Genomic DNA, 17482 nt, shown 5'->3' with positions numbered 1-17482 from the left:
TTCTCCCTGCCCCGTAGAAAGTAGCCCATGCAAACAGAGTAGGATAATGAGAAATAAAACCAAATCTTAAAATACCTCTCCCCACCCCTCCCTTCTTCTTAGGCTCAACTATAATCATGATTTCTCTCCCTTCCCACTCCACCCAAGTGGCACGGAGGGAGATGGAGAAGGGCGGTTTTGGTCATTTCATCATGTGTTGTCTCTGCTGGTGTCTCCACCAGCTCGGTGTGGGGTCTTCCATGGTCTGCCGGTGGAATCTCTAACTCTTCATCATCTTCCATGGGCCACAGGGGAACAACCTGCTTCACCGTGGTCTTCTCCACAGGCTGCAGGGGAATCCTCTGGTGCCTGGAGCGTCTCCTCCCCCTCCTTCTTCAGTGACCTTGGTGTCTACAGAGTTTCTTACATCTTCTCACTCCCTTCTCTGGTGGCAAAAGAGCATCCACTTGCGATTATTTTTTTTCCCTCCTCAACTCTGTTATCCCAGAGGCACTAGGACCATTGCCGATGGGCTTAGCCTTGGTCAGCAGTAGGGCCATCTTGGAGCCAGCTGGTATTGGCTCTGTCAGACCTGGGGGAAGCTTCTAGCAGAAGCCACCCCTGAAGCCCCACTACCGCAACCAAAACCTTGCTACATAAACCGAAAACTGCTCTTAGTGAAATGTCTGAAAGTCCATACCTGAAGAAAAACATCAATGGGGCCAGAAATCTGCCTAGTGTTCTTCAGCTAAATCAAGGGGGAAATGTAGGAGTATGGCAATTGGATGAGGAGACAGGGGAATCTGTGAAGGTGACTGTCCTGGTTCCAGCCAGTAATTAAACTCTGATTTGATGAGGTAAGAAAGTTAGTTTCACTTAAAATAGGTAAGGGAGTTATTTTCATTTAAAATAGGTATGGTTTCATAATGTAAATGCAAAGTATTTCAGTCCCCCTCTGCTAGAGATGAAGTGCTTTACTTTCTGTGTTCATACTGCCTGAAAGAAAGTAAATGAGATATATTTGTAGATGCTAAAAGTGCCATCAGAGTTACTCGATGGTTGTGTAGGAATTTTAACTTAATGCATTTTTACAACTTTAGCAATTCAGACACAATGAAAACTATTTACACCAAACTATGTAGTGATGTCACTGCACTATTATGATTAAAAAATCACGACAATTAACTGTACACTAAGAATTACAATCAATAATTAGGAAGTTATGACTGGGAACAAGAAAAGTGGCCATATCTTTAAATGTGACCATGATCCCATGAAAAAAAAAAGAAGCAGAGCAATAGGAACAGCAGTAGAATGAAGCTAAGATCAATTCTGACCTAAGAATCAACTGGTATAAATTAGAGGAGAAGAGAAAATAAGCAAGCTAAAGGACATTAAATCATGACAGCATTCTGAGAGGAGTCCTAAGGTCAAAAACTAGAGTGAAATCAAAAGTGAAACTTGCCTTTGGGAAAGGATACACTGATGGTTGTCCAGGATGCTGTGTAACAGGTTTTAATACCTCAGAAGAACCATGCCCAGTCTAAATTCTGTAATGCAGTATATTCCAGGTTATTTGCTTGGAAAAAATATTTAGGTTTGCGGTTTGGGTTTTTCTTTTGTTTCTTTTTAAAATATCTTTTTTCAATGCACTTATTGAGGATAAGAGGCAGATACATATTATTTTCATAGGATTTGTATGTTATTTATACTGCATGCTTGTCTAGGTTATTTAGTAGCAATTAACTTCACTCTGTGCCCAGTAGCAGTAACAAGAGTATGCCACAAAATGATGTGGCATCTGAGTCTGTCTTGGTTTTTACAGTGCAAGTACACTGACAGATTGGCTTCATTCTGTATCTAGTTTCTAGTGGGGGCACCGATATCAAATATAGCTCTTTAAAAGTCAGCTGCTTTGTTGGAACTTTCATGGTAGTCAAGGAAAGGATGGCTCCTCCCATGCTAAAAATGGTCCATAATCTGGACCAATGTCAGGATGTGGAACAGGCTGCCCAGGGAGGTGGTTGAGTCACCATCCCCGTATGTGTTTAAAAAAAGGGTAGATGAGGTACTTAGGGATATGGTTTAGCATAGGACAGGAGTGGTTTGACTTGATGATCTTAGAGGTCTTTTCCAACCTTGTGATTCTGTGTAATCATCCATTCTGTCAGGTATTTCAATTCCCAATATATACCTATAGGCAATTTTTAATAATTGCAATAAAGCTATCATGTGCCATCTTGGCTATTTTGTATTCCTCTTCTTCCCTTCTTTGTTTCTATTCTGTATATTTTATCACCATTCTTTCTCTATACTCCAGTGCTGTAACCATCATCACTGTAGAAGAACTGAGATCATTCTGCCCAAATCACGAATGGGGCTCAGACTCTTGTTGGTACTTCTATCCTCATTCTTGCTAGTGGCAGTAAATGGTTTGAACTGAGTTTCAATTAGGATAAAACCAAAATAGTCCACATAGATGCACTGAGGCTAAAGCATGTCTTTCATAGTGGCCATAATTTTTTTATTTTACTTAAACTACTCTTCTCATTCTAAATAACTGCAGCTCTAGTGCATTGGATGTCTCTGAGGGAACTTTAGTTCTTTCATAATGCTGATTATGTGTCCCTTATTTTATCTAGTGTCTACTAGTGGGCTTTGGTTTGAGATTCGAACACTGAAATGGTCTTGTCTACTTGTAGGTACCTGCACATGCACTTTGTGCCTATGTTCCTACTGCTGATCTGAACAGTACAGTCAGTGGAGCCCAGTGAGTAATTCAGTTCCCCCCAAACCTGCTGATCATCTTAATTGCTCTCTACTCTTAATTGCCTGTAATGAGAACTTCTCCATTGATTATAATGAGAGCTTAGACACTTATATGTAGACAAATACAGTTTTGTGTCAATCTCAGGATGATTATGATCCTAATGATTATTTTCTACCCTTATCTGTAGACTGTGCTGCCTTTCAAAGCACCATAAAGTGCTTTTATTCAGCAAGAAAATACCTCCACTGCTATAAATTCAAATGGTACTACAAAAAGATGAGGTCTTACATGTATATACATTTTTTTTTCTAAGGGAAACTACTGGGTATCTATTGATGGGAAAGTTATAGTTGTTTTATTTTTTTTTTTCTTGTATCTTCTCCACATGGTAGTTGTGGGAAATTTTCCATTTGTTTCATATGTAATTATTCTGGATTCCAGGCTCTTTTCCCTCCCTGATCAGCAAATGTATCCATTGTACTTGTTCTTGTACTCATTTAACAATTTCCAAGCCATAAGGCTATCCAGCTCCTCTTTTAGCCTTTATCCTGAGCTTTCTGAACTTTACAAGAGCAGAAATCATAGAGTCACTGGGTTCTTTAAACGCTCTCCTGTACTGACTTGACCTTATTCTATATTCTGAAAACTCTCTTGGAAGGTAACCTCAGTCTCTGACATAATACTGTCCTCTGCATCGAAAGTTACCCTTCTGATGAAATTGAAGACTTGGGATAATTATAATGCATTAGAACATTTTCCCCTTATATAGTTCCTTTTTTTAAAAAAAGTGGGTATTTTCCATGCACTTTATGAAGAAACTGCATGAGCAGCTTTTTAACTTTTCTAAGTTTCTAGCTTTTGAAATCTCATTTTTTACTTCTATTAGTTTGGCTTATTTTTTCCAAATAAAACTTCAGAAGTATTTAAATTAGTAAATATCCTATTTGCCTGTTTTTACAGTAGTCTCCATTGTTTCTTTGAAGGGTTAGTTTCAATTGGTAAACTATTACTTGTCCCCTGTTTTATCTCTTTGTCCTCTTTTATGAATAGTCTTGAGGACTTCAGAAACTTTATAATTTGATATATTCTGTTGTTCACAGGTCTATTGACCTCTATTTGAACATCCATCTTGTTTTCTTTTTCCTTCTATAGAATTTAATTTTACTTCCTTGTGACTTTCTCTGTTAAGTATTGTTATCTATTATTTTGGACTGTTTCTAGTCATCTTTATGCCATTTTCTGATTTACATATTTCAGCCTAAGCCAATGATTTCCTTTGTTTATAAATGCTATCAAATGATGATGCTGGAATTTCTAAATCCTTTGGTTTGTGAGGTTTTTATTTTACATCCAGCTTCAAATAATAATTTAATCCCCAAATCACCAGATGGAAAATGACTGACAATTTACAGTACCTGATAGAATATCATGTAGTAGATTAATTGAATTTGAAGAAACATGCATGTTCTCACAATAGCCTTCAGATTTATGTTATCTTTTGGCCTCAACTGTAATGATATAATGTAGCCCCAGTAAAATCCTTGGCAATTCAGACAGCAAAACTTGTTTGCCTATGGAGTCAGAAAATGGAAGGGGCTTGCCCCTAAAGGGTACCTTAGTTCAGCAAGAAGCTCATATATTTTTCCATATATAGTTTTATATATACATTTTCAAAATGTTTAATTTGCATTTTGAATTAATCAGACTGTACAAAGCAAGGCAATTCTCAGGAAGACGTTATTCTTTTGAGAATATCATTTATGAACAATACCACAGCCAAATATTCAGACCTGCTAAATCAAATAAAAAGAAGATCAAGTCCAAATTCAACATCTTCCTGTATTGTTTTTCAGGTTAGAGTGTAAAATTCACATGCAGGATTGCAAAATGTTGGTACCTGATAGAGCAGGCTACGAATGACAAGCTGAACAGATCCCTGTGTATCTGGGCTGCATTCCAATTTTTGACAATATACACACTTTTCACTTACGCTAGCAACACTTCCACAGAATGAGTAGCTGGACCATTTAAGAAACATCCTTTATGTAGTTCTGACACATATTCCAACCTCTTGTATTCATTGCCATTACCAGTCTCTACCTCTGATCCAATTTCCTTTTTTATTATTATACCTGTGATTATAAAGTACTGACAGGCATATCTCCAAATACTCAGAGGTCAGCTTCAGTTGAAGTAAGCATCCAAAAGTACAGATATTCACCTGATGCATATTACCTAGATATTAAGGCAGGACATTGCCTTTACTGCTATCCGATTGCTGATGGAAAAATTAAATTTCAGGGCTTAAAAATAAACTGGAGAGGTTTTCTTTATTTTAAGACATACTAGCCAAAGCATCAGTTAAAAATCCAGACCACCTTGCATAGAAAATGTGTTCTAAGACTTTTTATTTTCCTCTTCCTTTCTTCTACTGGGTCATGGACTAAACTATTCTGGGTTATCTGTTGAAGCCTTCATACTGTTGTGAAAGTAGAAGCACCAAAGCTATCCAAAATGGTTTATTATCATCAAGCAAAAGTGATAGATAGAATAGAATAGAATAAACAAAATTGCATACTCATGTCTTGAAATATAATGAAGGGTATTTAAAATTGCCTAAAATACAGAATAAAACATAGAACAAGCTTTAGAGTTTTCTTACCACAAATGACAAGGAAAACAAAAATAGGGCTAACTCAGATCACCTGTGTTGGCTGCTTGGGAAGGTTATCTCTGGCCTGGCCAGAACCGGGTTAAAAGCAAAATAACTTCCTCGTCATGAAGCTTTCCAGTAGACTTGTTTAAGACAGATAAAGTAAGACATATTTATGTTGGAAGTCCTGCACTAAACTGACTTTCAAATCAATAGGTAACTTTAAAGATGTTTCTCATATAGTATTAATGTTGGTATATGTTTGGTAGAGACTTTGCTGCTGACATAAAAGCATAAACTGTAGTTTTCATGTGTATTTCCTCTGAAATTAATTCTTAAGTATTGAAGGCTGTGTATATTACACCAAACTGTTTATGGTGCGCAAGCATTTCTAAATTCTTCTTAGGAAACGCACTGGGACCAGATCTTATACACAGCCAGTAAGGACATTGTGCTGTAAATTAGGGTATAATGGAAAAGATTTTTAAATGGCCTTTTTCCAAAGCCCTGTTGCTAATAATGATGTGAGTGTGACCATGTGCTTTGTAGAAGCAGTCTGCATTGTGGGCTCTGCCAACCTACAATGTTCCCTGATCACAGTCTGAAGCAGAAAGTTCAACACAGACTGGTGTGGCAAAGCGAAGAGGAATCTGTTTTCATCCCCTCGTGTAGTTAGATTAGGGAAGGAACAATAAGCAGTTCCTAATTTCCTGCCAAGGACATCAGCTCTTGCCACATCAATGTTCTTGTCTATCTCAGCTGAAAAGAGTGTAGAATGAGATGACAGAGGCAGTACTGTGCAGGTGCAGGTGCAACATTCACTCTGTCTGTCAGGGTAGTGCTACCTTCCTTCATCACAGCTTTTGCCTGAAGTCACTTACTCCTTTCCTATATGGAAATTCTCTCTTTCACTGCTGTATGTTGCTTCCCTATCTATTTCTTAGCCTTCCTCATCCACTTCATAAACATGTGCAATCTCACTCAGTTTTCTTGCCCACTTTACAACAGGTATCAAACTCTGTAAATAGGATGAAGAAAGTAGGATGTACAAATATAAGCAAGGTCACGTCCCGGGCAATTTCAGCTCAAACACAGCCAAGGTGTATTTGCTTAACAAAGTGTTACCAGCTGCACTATGCTTTTCTATCCCTGTCTGTTGTAAGGCAATGCAGTTTCATACGTTTGAGCACAAGAGAATGCCTTGCATGACCTCACAGTGACAGTTACAGTATCTCATCTGACGTGCCATATGCTGTTTTATTGCTATAAGTCAGATGTAGGGCAGAGCCCTCTGCCAGAAATGTAGAAGGCTAGAAGGGAAATTGTTTAGCACACCTTCTTTTGGAATGTCTTAAAAATTAGTAATGGGAACAAAAGCTAACATCAGCCACCCCCAAACCTGATCTACACGCACACCATCTAAGCTCGTCAAATGTAAGAGATTGCAGGGGCTAGACAGATGATCTCCCTCCATCAAGAATAATTGTGACCACATGGATGGAAAATGTCGATGTGCACAGTAATTTGCATGGAAGTATATATACAGGACATCTTCTCTAAGTTCCAGCTCTGGGTAAAGATGCAGAAGCTCATGTCTTTATTTAATTCCATTTACAAGGTGCTTTGAAGGGAGGCAAGGGAGAGAAAAGGAATTTCAGCAGACAGAAGTGAAACATAATTAAGTCTTTGTTCTCAAGGACTTCTCTTGAGCTTATCTAATGAAACAACAACATTCTTCTTGTTTACATGGTTGTTAATGCTGGTCTCAGGTAAGAGAAGGAAGGAGGTATTATAATTGAAGATTTAATTTTGAGCTGTATCATAAACCAGCTTTCATAAAGCCCAACAACAGTAAAGTGGTTCATTAAATTTTAGAGTGTCTGAGGTAAATAAGATCCCTGAGTATGTGTAATCAATCTTGCCAAGGGCCAAAATGTTTTGCTCTTCCCAAGCTTGGTTTCTTTGTTTAAACTAAGTTCAGCCCACATGCATTTATAAAACAACTTGAATTTTAATTTAATTCTAATGGCTAATTGGTTTTGCTATGGTTATATGCCTCTGATTCCCACAAAGAAGCCCCTCAGCTTTCGCAGAAAAAGTCTTTGGAGATTTTACAGGGTTATTGACTATATCAGAAATGTGCAATCAAGTAAGACAGACTTACTATAATCAGCATTATCAGAGGCAGAATTTATTTCATTGCCAGTTATCCAGGGAGGAGGAAAAGCACATCTGCAAACTTGTCTAGGGGAGAAAGGCATTTTATAAGTGGTAGATGTTTGTGAGCTAACCCCTTTTATTTGACCATAGTTATTTAAAGCCTGTCTTTTTCAACTTTAATTGTCACTGCTTACTCTACAGCTCCATAGAAAGAGGAGTCATCGTAGTCTGTAAAGCAAAAGTTATAAGGAGAAGACCAGAGGAATTTAACTATTTTATGTTCTCTTTATTTTAATGGCAAGATTTTAAGTATGATACAAGAGGGGATTTTTCAGTGGTACTAAAAAACTAATTCCTTTTGTGATCCATTTATTGGATGTAAATCAGTTTCTGTCTAATCTTATTTAGAAAGAGAGACACCTAAATATTAGAACAAGGCTGTATGATGTCTTCTGACCTGAAATTCCATTGACTTCAGTGTAAGTTCAGTGTGTGGAACTCATAAGTTTTTTGATCTTGCATAGTTTAAAAAGAATAAAAACAATGTCAGACCAATTTCAAAGTTATGGCTGAGTTACACAGATTTGCTACTAGTGTCCAAGAGAAAACAGTTTTCTGAGTGTTGAGCATGGAGCAGAAAGGCCAGAACAGTTTGTCAGTGGTGATCATTATGTAGAGCTATTTAAAGGTTGTCCTCGACCTTCCCACCTCTTTCAAAGATTCTTGAGAGGAATTTAAACTTTTCTTCTGCCAGTTACCTACTGTCAGTTCCATATTTGTGTTTGTTCTCTCCATGCTATGGATGTAAGGTATCAGAGCACATTATGGAGAGATCTTCCAAGTCCTCTTTCAAACTCTTGTCTGAGAAAGAGCCCTCAAATTCAGCCAGGTCAACCTTGGCAGTTAAAGTTCCCAGCAAGGCTTCTGTTTCCTTTATCTCCTCTCAAGCCAACTTTTTACAGACAGTCAATTGAAAATCTAACCTGAGTGAAAATAATGGAAGTTTTATTAGTGACACTGATGAGTCAAAGATTTCAAAACACTTTTTATATAGGAACATTCTTCCAAGATACATATGTGGATGCATATATATATGTATCTATACAAGTAGGTGTAGATATCTGAAACTGGTAAATTAGATGTTGTAAGGCAAAATTTTTAGATTGTTTGTAATCAAATTTTGCATTAAAAATGCTTTATACCAACATAAATTGTGCCCATCTATGAAGTGTTATAAAAAGCATGATTTTCAATACAGCATTTAGGGAAAAATTATTAATTATTATATGTGCTTACATGTGCCAACTTTTTCACTGCTCAAACCTCTTATGTATAATGTATGAAGAAGAAGCACAAATGGGTACTGCCACGAAGACACAGTGAAATCTTTGGGAAGTCACTTACTGTATATTGAAGAATCCTACAGAATTCCTGATCTCCAACCATAAAAAACCCATAAAATATAGAAGTGGAGTGAGAAGTTACTAGAGGGAGTTGCGTTCTCTGTTGTTTTGTATCTTATTTTTAATTTCAGTATCCTCATTTGAAAAGGAGAATAGAAGGATAAATGAGTGTTGTGCTCGCAGATACAGAAAAGCCACAACAGGTTCATGTAGGCTGTCAGTGCTTACACCTGCGTAGTTTGGAGGTGTTATTGTATGCATTTCTGTGTGAAAATTGGTGTAATATGTGGAACATCAGCTTTTACTTCGTGTCCAAGTGAGGTGTCATCATTTAATACAAAGATGGAAAGTCAGAGCACGCTGCTCTGAAGTAATTTGAAAGCAGTTTCACAAATTCACCGTGGCCATGATTGGAACTTTATTCTTGCAAAATCTGCCTTTGCTGGTTGCTACTGTAACTATTGTTATCTTTTAGTCTGACCACAGTAAATACAGTGATTACTGGTAATAGTTTTGGATATTTGTTGACATATTTACGGTAACTGTACCTATCTCAGCTATTCTGTTTCAAAATGTCACTTCTAGCAATGCAAAGTGCTAACTGAGAAAACATTTTTTTTCTTTATTCCTTCCTTTGAAGACAAAGACAGGGATTTGTTTGCTGCAGGATGGTAACCAGGAGCCTTTCAAAGTACGACTGCACTTAGCCAAAGATATTTTGATGATCCAGGAGCAGGATGTGATCTGTGTGTCTGGTGAGCCTTTCTATTCTGGTGTAAGTAGTTTTTCTTTTTACTTTAAGATGTACTTTATACAAAGCAAAAATATTCTGCGTGTATGTGTGTGTGCATGCACAGACGTGCATGTGTATGCATTTACTCCTACAATTTGGTATTTCATTTTATACTGTCAACACTGTATTTTAATATATCATCTTTTGAGGGTAAACCTGAACAATGCTCATCTAGGAGGCAGCAAAAAGATAATAAGTTATATGTGCGACTACAGTATCATTTCTCTGCTGTCACCCTTGAATACTGGAGCCACTAAATGCAATAAGAATGACACAAACCATGATTTTTGCAGTAAATACAGGTACTTACATATCTGCATGTACATATCTGAGTATTGTCTGTGGAGTTGATGAGGCAGTTGATGGTTAGCTGTTACGGCAGGGCTTTGCTGGTAGAAGGATTATCTGCTATCCTCCGTTGCTTCGGTTGCTTCATACGGTAGCACAACACTAGGCTTGTCTCTTGCCAGTTCATGCTGTGAGCATTCCTAGTTTTACCAGCACATCATGTTGATGAAGATGGACTTCACCTGGAACAGTACAATAGTATGATTTATGTATTACTGGTTTTACATGATGTGTCAGATTTCTTATTTAAGCATCATACCGAATTATGTGGATAAGAAACTGAGCAGTGGGGACAATTATTTGGAAGATCTGTACAATTTTACATAGAATGATACAGTGGTTTGGAACTATTGTAATGCTAAGTTTCTATTTAATCATAGAAGATAGCTAAGAAAATGAATCCTTTTTAATAACTCACTATTAATTTATATAGAAATTTTCATAGTTACTGTAATTATATTTTGTAGTGTTTTTTTAAGATTTATAGGAAACTATCATAAACATTCTGCTCTCCCTTTGGGCTAAATAAAATTATCATAGCATTTCATGTTAAATCATGTGAGGTATAGTAGCAGAATATCTGATTATGCAAATGTTATGTGACTACTATTATGTCTGTCTGTTTTATTAATTAATTGCTGCTGTTGCCACATCCCTGTATCTCTAAATACAAGTACAATAAAAAGAAACAAATCAGAAGCCAGAAATAAATTGGTAGAATATTAGCAGTGCTAACAGCATGGAAGATTAATGGAAAACCTAAAGGAGAATCCATCTCACTGTTACAAACATCTCAAGGAGAATGATTCTGAGTTTTTCTCTGAAAGAAGAGGAACACACTGCCTAAACTGTCTGTACAGGCTAGGTTTATTTGCATGACAAATCTGACATTAGGTTTTGACATTTTCATGCTGCACAAATGCAATTTACTAATACAGGTCTGTGTGCTGTATATGGAATATAGATGCTCATATCTTTCACCAATCAGACTGTACTGTTGCTCAACATACAGGACACTAGCAGCCCAGACAGAAAGGAATGATAAGTTCAGGCTGACTCTAGTTATTTGGTTAGCAACACACACTGTAGCACTGTTTACTCAGCCAACAACCTCATTCTGGCATTGTATATTAAAAGATTTTATCACTCAAAAAACCGACTTTCATTATTGTGCTGTAACATCTATTACTTCTGCTGAGCATGTTATTTAAACATCCTCATGAAATGCATATTTTATTTTTTTTCCATTTCAGAGCAAGGCTTTCTCTTACAGTTTTGCCCTCTTTAGTTTTGCAGTGGCATTGTAAGAAATAGTGGGTGATTTGCTTCACTAATTACACTCCCTCTATCTTATTTGCATACTGAATGCATAACTCATTAACTGATGGATATTAGTGTGGTGATGAGGAGTTTCTTTTCTCTTGGAAGTGTCATTGTTAGGCTAGTGACTTGAGCACTTTGCCCTCATTTCCTCTGGAATTAAGGCTAGGTCTTGAATCCCTTGGTTCACTCCTGCTAAGGTTGATTGGCATTTCACAGAAAGTTAATTGTCCTTTTGTCACAGGTCTTATACACAATCTAGAATCACACACTTTGATTGTATAGCATGATCAGACAAGTCCCATGGGCTTCCTATTTTTTGAATTTTTTTCCTCATTTTTATTCATGATCTGTTACATTTCTTTTTTGTTTGATTGATTGTTTTTTTTATATTTTACTCTGCTTGGCTGATTTTGTTTTGTTCTTTCTGTCATTCTAGATGACTGACCACATCTATTTTTCTTTACATGCATTCCACAGAGTAAGAGCAAGTGTTTTCATTAGCTACTGGCATTGAATGCCTCATAGAATAAACTCAAGGCAACAAAATTAAAATTTGTAACTGAGGAACAATCGTGTTGTTAAATTTTACGTACAAGTAGCTACAGCATAAGTTCTTTTTTCTATATTTCTCTTTAATCTGTTTTAATAAATAATCTTCAAATAATTTGATTTTAAGGTTTTACATAATCACTTCTCCACTGTTAAGGAACCAAAGGCTGTTACTATGTTTCCAGATCAGAACAGTGTCTCTTCTGTTTGTTGGGTCTGAATCAATTTGCATGCTCCTCTGTGAAGGACAGACTTTAAGCAGGCACTTAACGTTCCAGCAGTATCCTGATCTGCATCCTGGGGAATAATCTAAATGAAAGCAATAGCTCCTTAGGAATGAGGTGCTGCTTAATGTGGGTACGTAGGATAAGGACCTAGTTCTTAATTTAGAACACTTCCTTTTCAGTTGAAAACAGTTCTAATTTCCCAAACTAAAGCGGTGCAAAGGAACCTTGTTTCTTCTTGCATTATATATATTTTGGAGTAAAAAAATAAAATGCATAAAAGATTATAAGCAACAGTGTTAAACACTAAAAAAGGAAAACATCTGTTTCTTTAGTAGGCTGAACACAATGATAAGAGTCAGTGAGGGTCCTGCAGCAATTGTACCCATAGCAATTCCATAAAGCTTCGAAGATCTTTAAAGACTGAAGGATTAGATCTAAATTTGAGCATTAGTTGCATCAAGTTACTACAAATATTTCTTTATGTGTTCAAGAAGAAAAACTTCCTTTCCAAAGGATAGAAATTGATGAGTTGTGCATTCCAGTGTGAATGACCAAAAGTCAGGTGAGAATGTTTTGTGAAACTCAAAGCCTAGGAGGCAGTGTCTTTACAAATCCAAATTAAATTCTTGCCTGAGGAGAGGCTTAGGCTATGGGAAGTGTGTGCCTGAGTCAGTATACGTTGTGTTCTGACTGTATCCATGAGTATCTCTATGGGAAAATTGGAAGATAAGACCAGTTAGGTCACATACCTCATTTTTCTCACCTAAAGTACTGAGCACCCCCACCCCCCCCCAAAAAAAATCATACTTGTGTTATTGCCAAAAGACAGCATTCATATAATCATCATAAATCTCCGTGACAGTTCCTTGTAGTACAATACAGTTAGGATTTTTACTCTTCACCTGAAAAAGAGATGCCACGAGAACAGTTGAATTAAACCATGTAGGAACGTCATCAGTATTGGCAGCAGGAGTACAGAAGATTTTTTAAAAAATATTTCTTGAATTACATGAAATTATGCTCACAAAATTTTACTATATGGTGTTCCAGATGACAATGTGCAATAAGGCAACTCCCAGTCCTTTTAGATGTATAGGTCAGTAGCCTGGACTAACAAGGATAGTCTAGTACTGACCTTGCTGAAAATTATGCTGGGTGGGGAGATAGTCTAAGATGTGTCATGTCTGATCTGAAATACGACTCTTCAGTAGATATATTCCTAGGAAAGGAATAATTTTAATCTTTGCAATTCCAGAATATATTTTTTTAAATTTTATTTTAGAGTTAATCCTCACAATTTCTATCATCTTTCATGTATATCTGAAATTCAAGTAAAAGGATTAGTCTTTATCAAGAAAATTAGTTTATCTGTCTAGCGAGACTTTTATTTTTCTTCTTTACTTTAAAAGATTTTCATTGCTAACCATACTCAGACATTTTTCTAATAGAGTGTATGTACATTTGAGATGTACAAACCGAGGCTCTGACAGTGTACCATTTGACTAGATGGATGATTTGAGTCAGCTACTGATTTTTAAAAGGAATGAAAATAAACTGTGAGCAGCTGGCAGTTTGCTAAGTTCAGCTACCAGGACAGTTCACATTTTCTTTAAGTTCTGCTAAAGAGTCATAGATTTTTCAAAATACTGCTAACTCACCTGATGGTATGATACAGATGATTCTCATTTGTTTTAAATGTAATTCTGTGCTGCTGTGTAGTAATTCATTACTTAATGAAACAGTAATTTCTTTTAGCATTTTTTTTAATTAAGGGCAAGATTGATGTGAACATTATTCATAAATCCAATACTAATAAAAAGTGAATGCACATTTTATGAATTTAAAGAGCAAGAGCTCTTGAAGTAGTATGGCATTTGTCCAAGGATTTAACTGAGGTTGATACAAATGTATCTGAATTAACCTGTGGTCTGTAATTGGTGTTTTGAGAGATAAAAAACCTTCCTCGATAAACACCTTTTCCAAGGTCAGAAAGTAACACTGATTTAAATTGTTGAACTGTAGTCAGATCTGATACCTGACATTATTAATCACACAATAATTCTTCTTTTTCTTGTAAGGATAAGAACATGTTATATCTCACTTTTTAAATTGTTCTTTTGCTATTGGGAAATCAACTGTGTTAAAAGATTTACAACTCCATTCAAAGCCCATATGGTATTAAAAAAAAAAAAAGTTACATTAGAGAGAGTTTTTTAACTTATAAACTTCAAGCAAAAGCCTGTTTTAATTATGTTTTTGATTTAAATGATAAGGGTATTGTTAATTCTTAAGTATGTTTTAAAATTTAGAACATATCACTTAAAAGTGACTTGCCTGAGTGGTCAGATGTAGTTATTACATTTCTCTCACTTCCACATATTAGAGTTCTGGAGTCATCCTAAAAGTGAATTTTAGATCTGTTCCTTGGATCTTTCTTTTTGAGATTTTAAAATTTTCTTTTTGGACATTTAATCTATGTAAAGCAAGCTCAATTAACATTAGGAATGTTAATAAGTAAAAAAAGTGAGTGAAGAAACGAGTTAAAAGTTTAAATTGTAAACGCGTGGTTTTGATTAATTTTCGGTGTTGTATTTATTTTGGTTTTTATTTACTATTTTGGTTCTGATGTGTGATTGAATAGTATGAGCAGTGCCAAAGTGAAATTCCCTGTCCTGGAGAGAATTGCAAATATGTGAACAGATAGGTCACCTTTCAAGTATTTTCCATTCTTGTTACCATCACAAAGCTACCAGTAAGAATGGTGATTTCTTTTTTTTCTATCGTGTTGATATCTGTCAGCTATTCAGTGGAGTGAATCCATTTCTTCACAGAAGTCATCAAATATCTATCAGATGGTGGTAACTTTTTTTTCTCCCTGCCAATCTGCACAGTTTTTAAGTGACAACTTAGAACTGACAGACGTAAATATGATTATTTAGGGACAACCTATGCCAGCTTATTTTTCTGCAGCTAGTTAAATATAAAAAGCATAGCAATCTCCTGAGGTACAAACACAGGACTGAATGGAATACACCACAATTTGTAAAACCAAATTTGGCTTTTTGTCATTGGAAGGAGGTTTTTCCACTTCAGAAGGAAAAAAAAACAACCATCCAACCTTGCAAACCAGGATACACTTGGAGAACCCAAAGCATGGACCAACTGTAGTGCATGATGTGAGGCAGTAGCTGGAAACTGCAGCTATCACAGAACTACAGAGTGGGTTAGTTATCATGCCTAGTGGGAATTCAGGTCCATGCCAACTTTGGGATTCTGGTTTTTTTTAACTTTTATTTCTATGTTAAGAAAAGCAGTACTTCTGAAATAAATCAATCCTAGCAGTAAAAAAAATCATAAGTAGATGTTTAAATTTTTCTGCTTTTAGGCAGAAGGAATGGGAACATTTAAAGTGAAGGGTCAAATGCTCATTCCAGTCAGTGTTAGCAGTGTACACAACAAAAGTGTGTTTACCATCCTCAGTCTTCAGAGAGGAACAGGAATTTCCAGATGACCAGGCATTCTGCTGCCATCCCTTACTGCTGACCCTCTTCATTTGCATGCAGAACTGAAAAAAAGATAGAAGCATTGAAAATCACACGATGGAAGTTGTTAGCAGATGAACAAGTCTGCTGGCAAACCTTGTTAACACTATTAATTCAAATTGGAAATGTGGCTGACCTGTGTCCTTTAGACTCAGAGAGAGTGTAAGGTTTGACTGCTCATGTCAATTAACTCAAAGAAATGCCAGTTAGAAAAAGCAAAGCATTACCAACAAAAGGATATAAAATCTCCCTTGTTGAAAATGTATGAAATAATTCAATGAAAAATAATTTTATCATTATATTTTCTTATTTCAAAATGTAGGATTACTAATATCTGATAAACTACATGAGAGCATGTCCTTGAAGATCTTACGACATGAAGAATTAAGAGATGAAGCTGCTGTCTATGTATTGCTTATATCTTTATATTGCATTATTACATTAAAAAATATTTTCTAAGATTTTCCCATCTACATTTTCCATGCCACTGTGGTAGTATGAATTCTTCTCTATGTCTATTCCTCTTTTCCCACTGGTGTTTTCTCCTGCATCCAATCAGCTTCTTTCCATGTTCTTCCGTATGTACAGTACATACATATGTATGTACAGTGCCTTGACGTCTGTTCTGTCCACTGTGAAAAGAGAGGTCTTAATTTCTGTCTGCACTTAGATTAACTCTTTATAGCTTCACTCTTGGAAGACAAATAACAAGACACACCAGCGTCCCAAATTGAAAATGTAATATTTCTATCCCAGTAAAAAGGTTGTGTAATGGAATATTGAAATTTCACTCACTTTTAACTCAGTTTAATGAAGAGTTTTGAATTTTCTTTGTCCTGTTGTTCAATTGTTATTTGACTACTTTGAGACAGTTTAGTGTTTTATGTTATACATTATAAATATTTTGCAGGTAATACTAATTAATTGTTATTGTTAAAATCCAGTTAAGCAATTATAAACTTTCTTTTACATCACATGCCAGTCAGGATGAAATTTTTGAATCTTTTCTGTGCTCACATAACGATTATGTAGGATTCTATGTTTTCCTTTCCTGACACTTTATTGTGGCTGCATGTTCCCAAGGTCCTCCTTCACTTCTAATCTCATTTAGGATGACGTCCATGGTGTCAAGAAGATCATGTGGATTTTAAGGAGAAATTTTAATACCTCTTTAACGAAAGCCTAAAAAGCACCACTTCTGTTTCACTGCATAGCTCTGAGGAAGAATTTTTTGGCAAAACTCTTACCTCTCCTTTCCAGTCAATGAACATATGTGTGGATGAAGAATTTTCTGACTTAAAGGCATTGGAAAATGCTGACAGCTTGGCAGCAGCTTTGATTTTTTCAATAAAATGATAACTATTTTTGTTCTGTTCCAGGAAGCTTCTTCTATAACATTGCTCTGAATCTTGCTTTCAAAGTTTCTAGGAGTTCTGACTTTCCCTTTGTTTCATGTAATGTGCATAACAAATGTGGTTAATAGCGTTACAGTGTGGTGGGGTGACCCTGGCTGGAAGCCAGGTGCCCACCAAAGCCACTCTATCTCTCCCCTCCTTCACCTGGACAGGGGAGAGAAAATACAATAAAAGGCTCATGGATTGAGATAAGGGCAGGGAGATCACTCAATAATTACTGTTACAGGCGAAACAGACTCGACTTAGAAAAAAATATCTAATTTATTACCAAGCAAAACAGATTAGAGCAATGAGAAATAAACCCAAATCTTAAAACACCT

At 36.2% G+C, this 17482-nt stretch overlaps 1 protein-coding gene across 1 annotated transcript in view; it reads left to right on the top strand.

Moving 5' to 3' along the window:
* Positions 1-661: 661 nt before the first annotated feature.
* The window catches only part of SNTG1 (syntrophin gamma 1), a gene marked incomplete at both ends in the record, with an annotated part of 157243 nt that continues 140422 nt past the window's right edge, over positions 662-17482 (top strand). Inside the window, 2 exons of the mRNA XM_084260606.1 lie at positions 662-790; positions 9606-9740. Coding sequence (XP_084116732.1) covers positions 662-790; positions 9606-9740 — 264 coding nt within the window. The remainder of the gene's footprint in view (positions 791-9605; positions 9741-17482) is intronic.

This window comes from Gallinula chloropus (assembly GCF_964237585.1).
Source record: "Gallinula chloropus genome assembly, chromosome: 2".
Classification (NCBI taxonomy): Eukaryota; Metazoa; Chordata; class Aves; order Gruiformes; family Rallidae; genus Gallinula; species Gallinula chloropus.
This window is presented reverse-complemented; position numbering and strand designations above follow the sequence as displayed.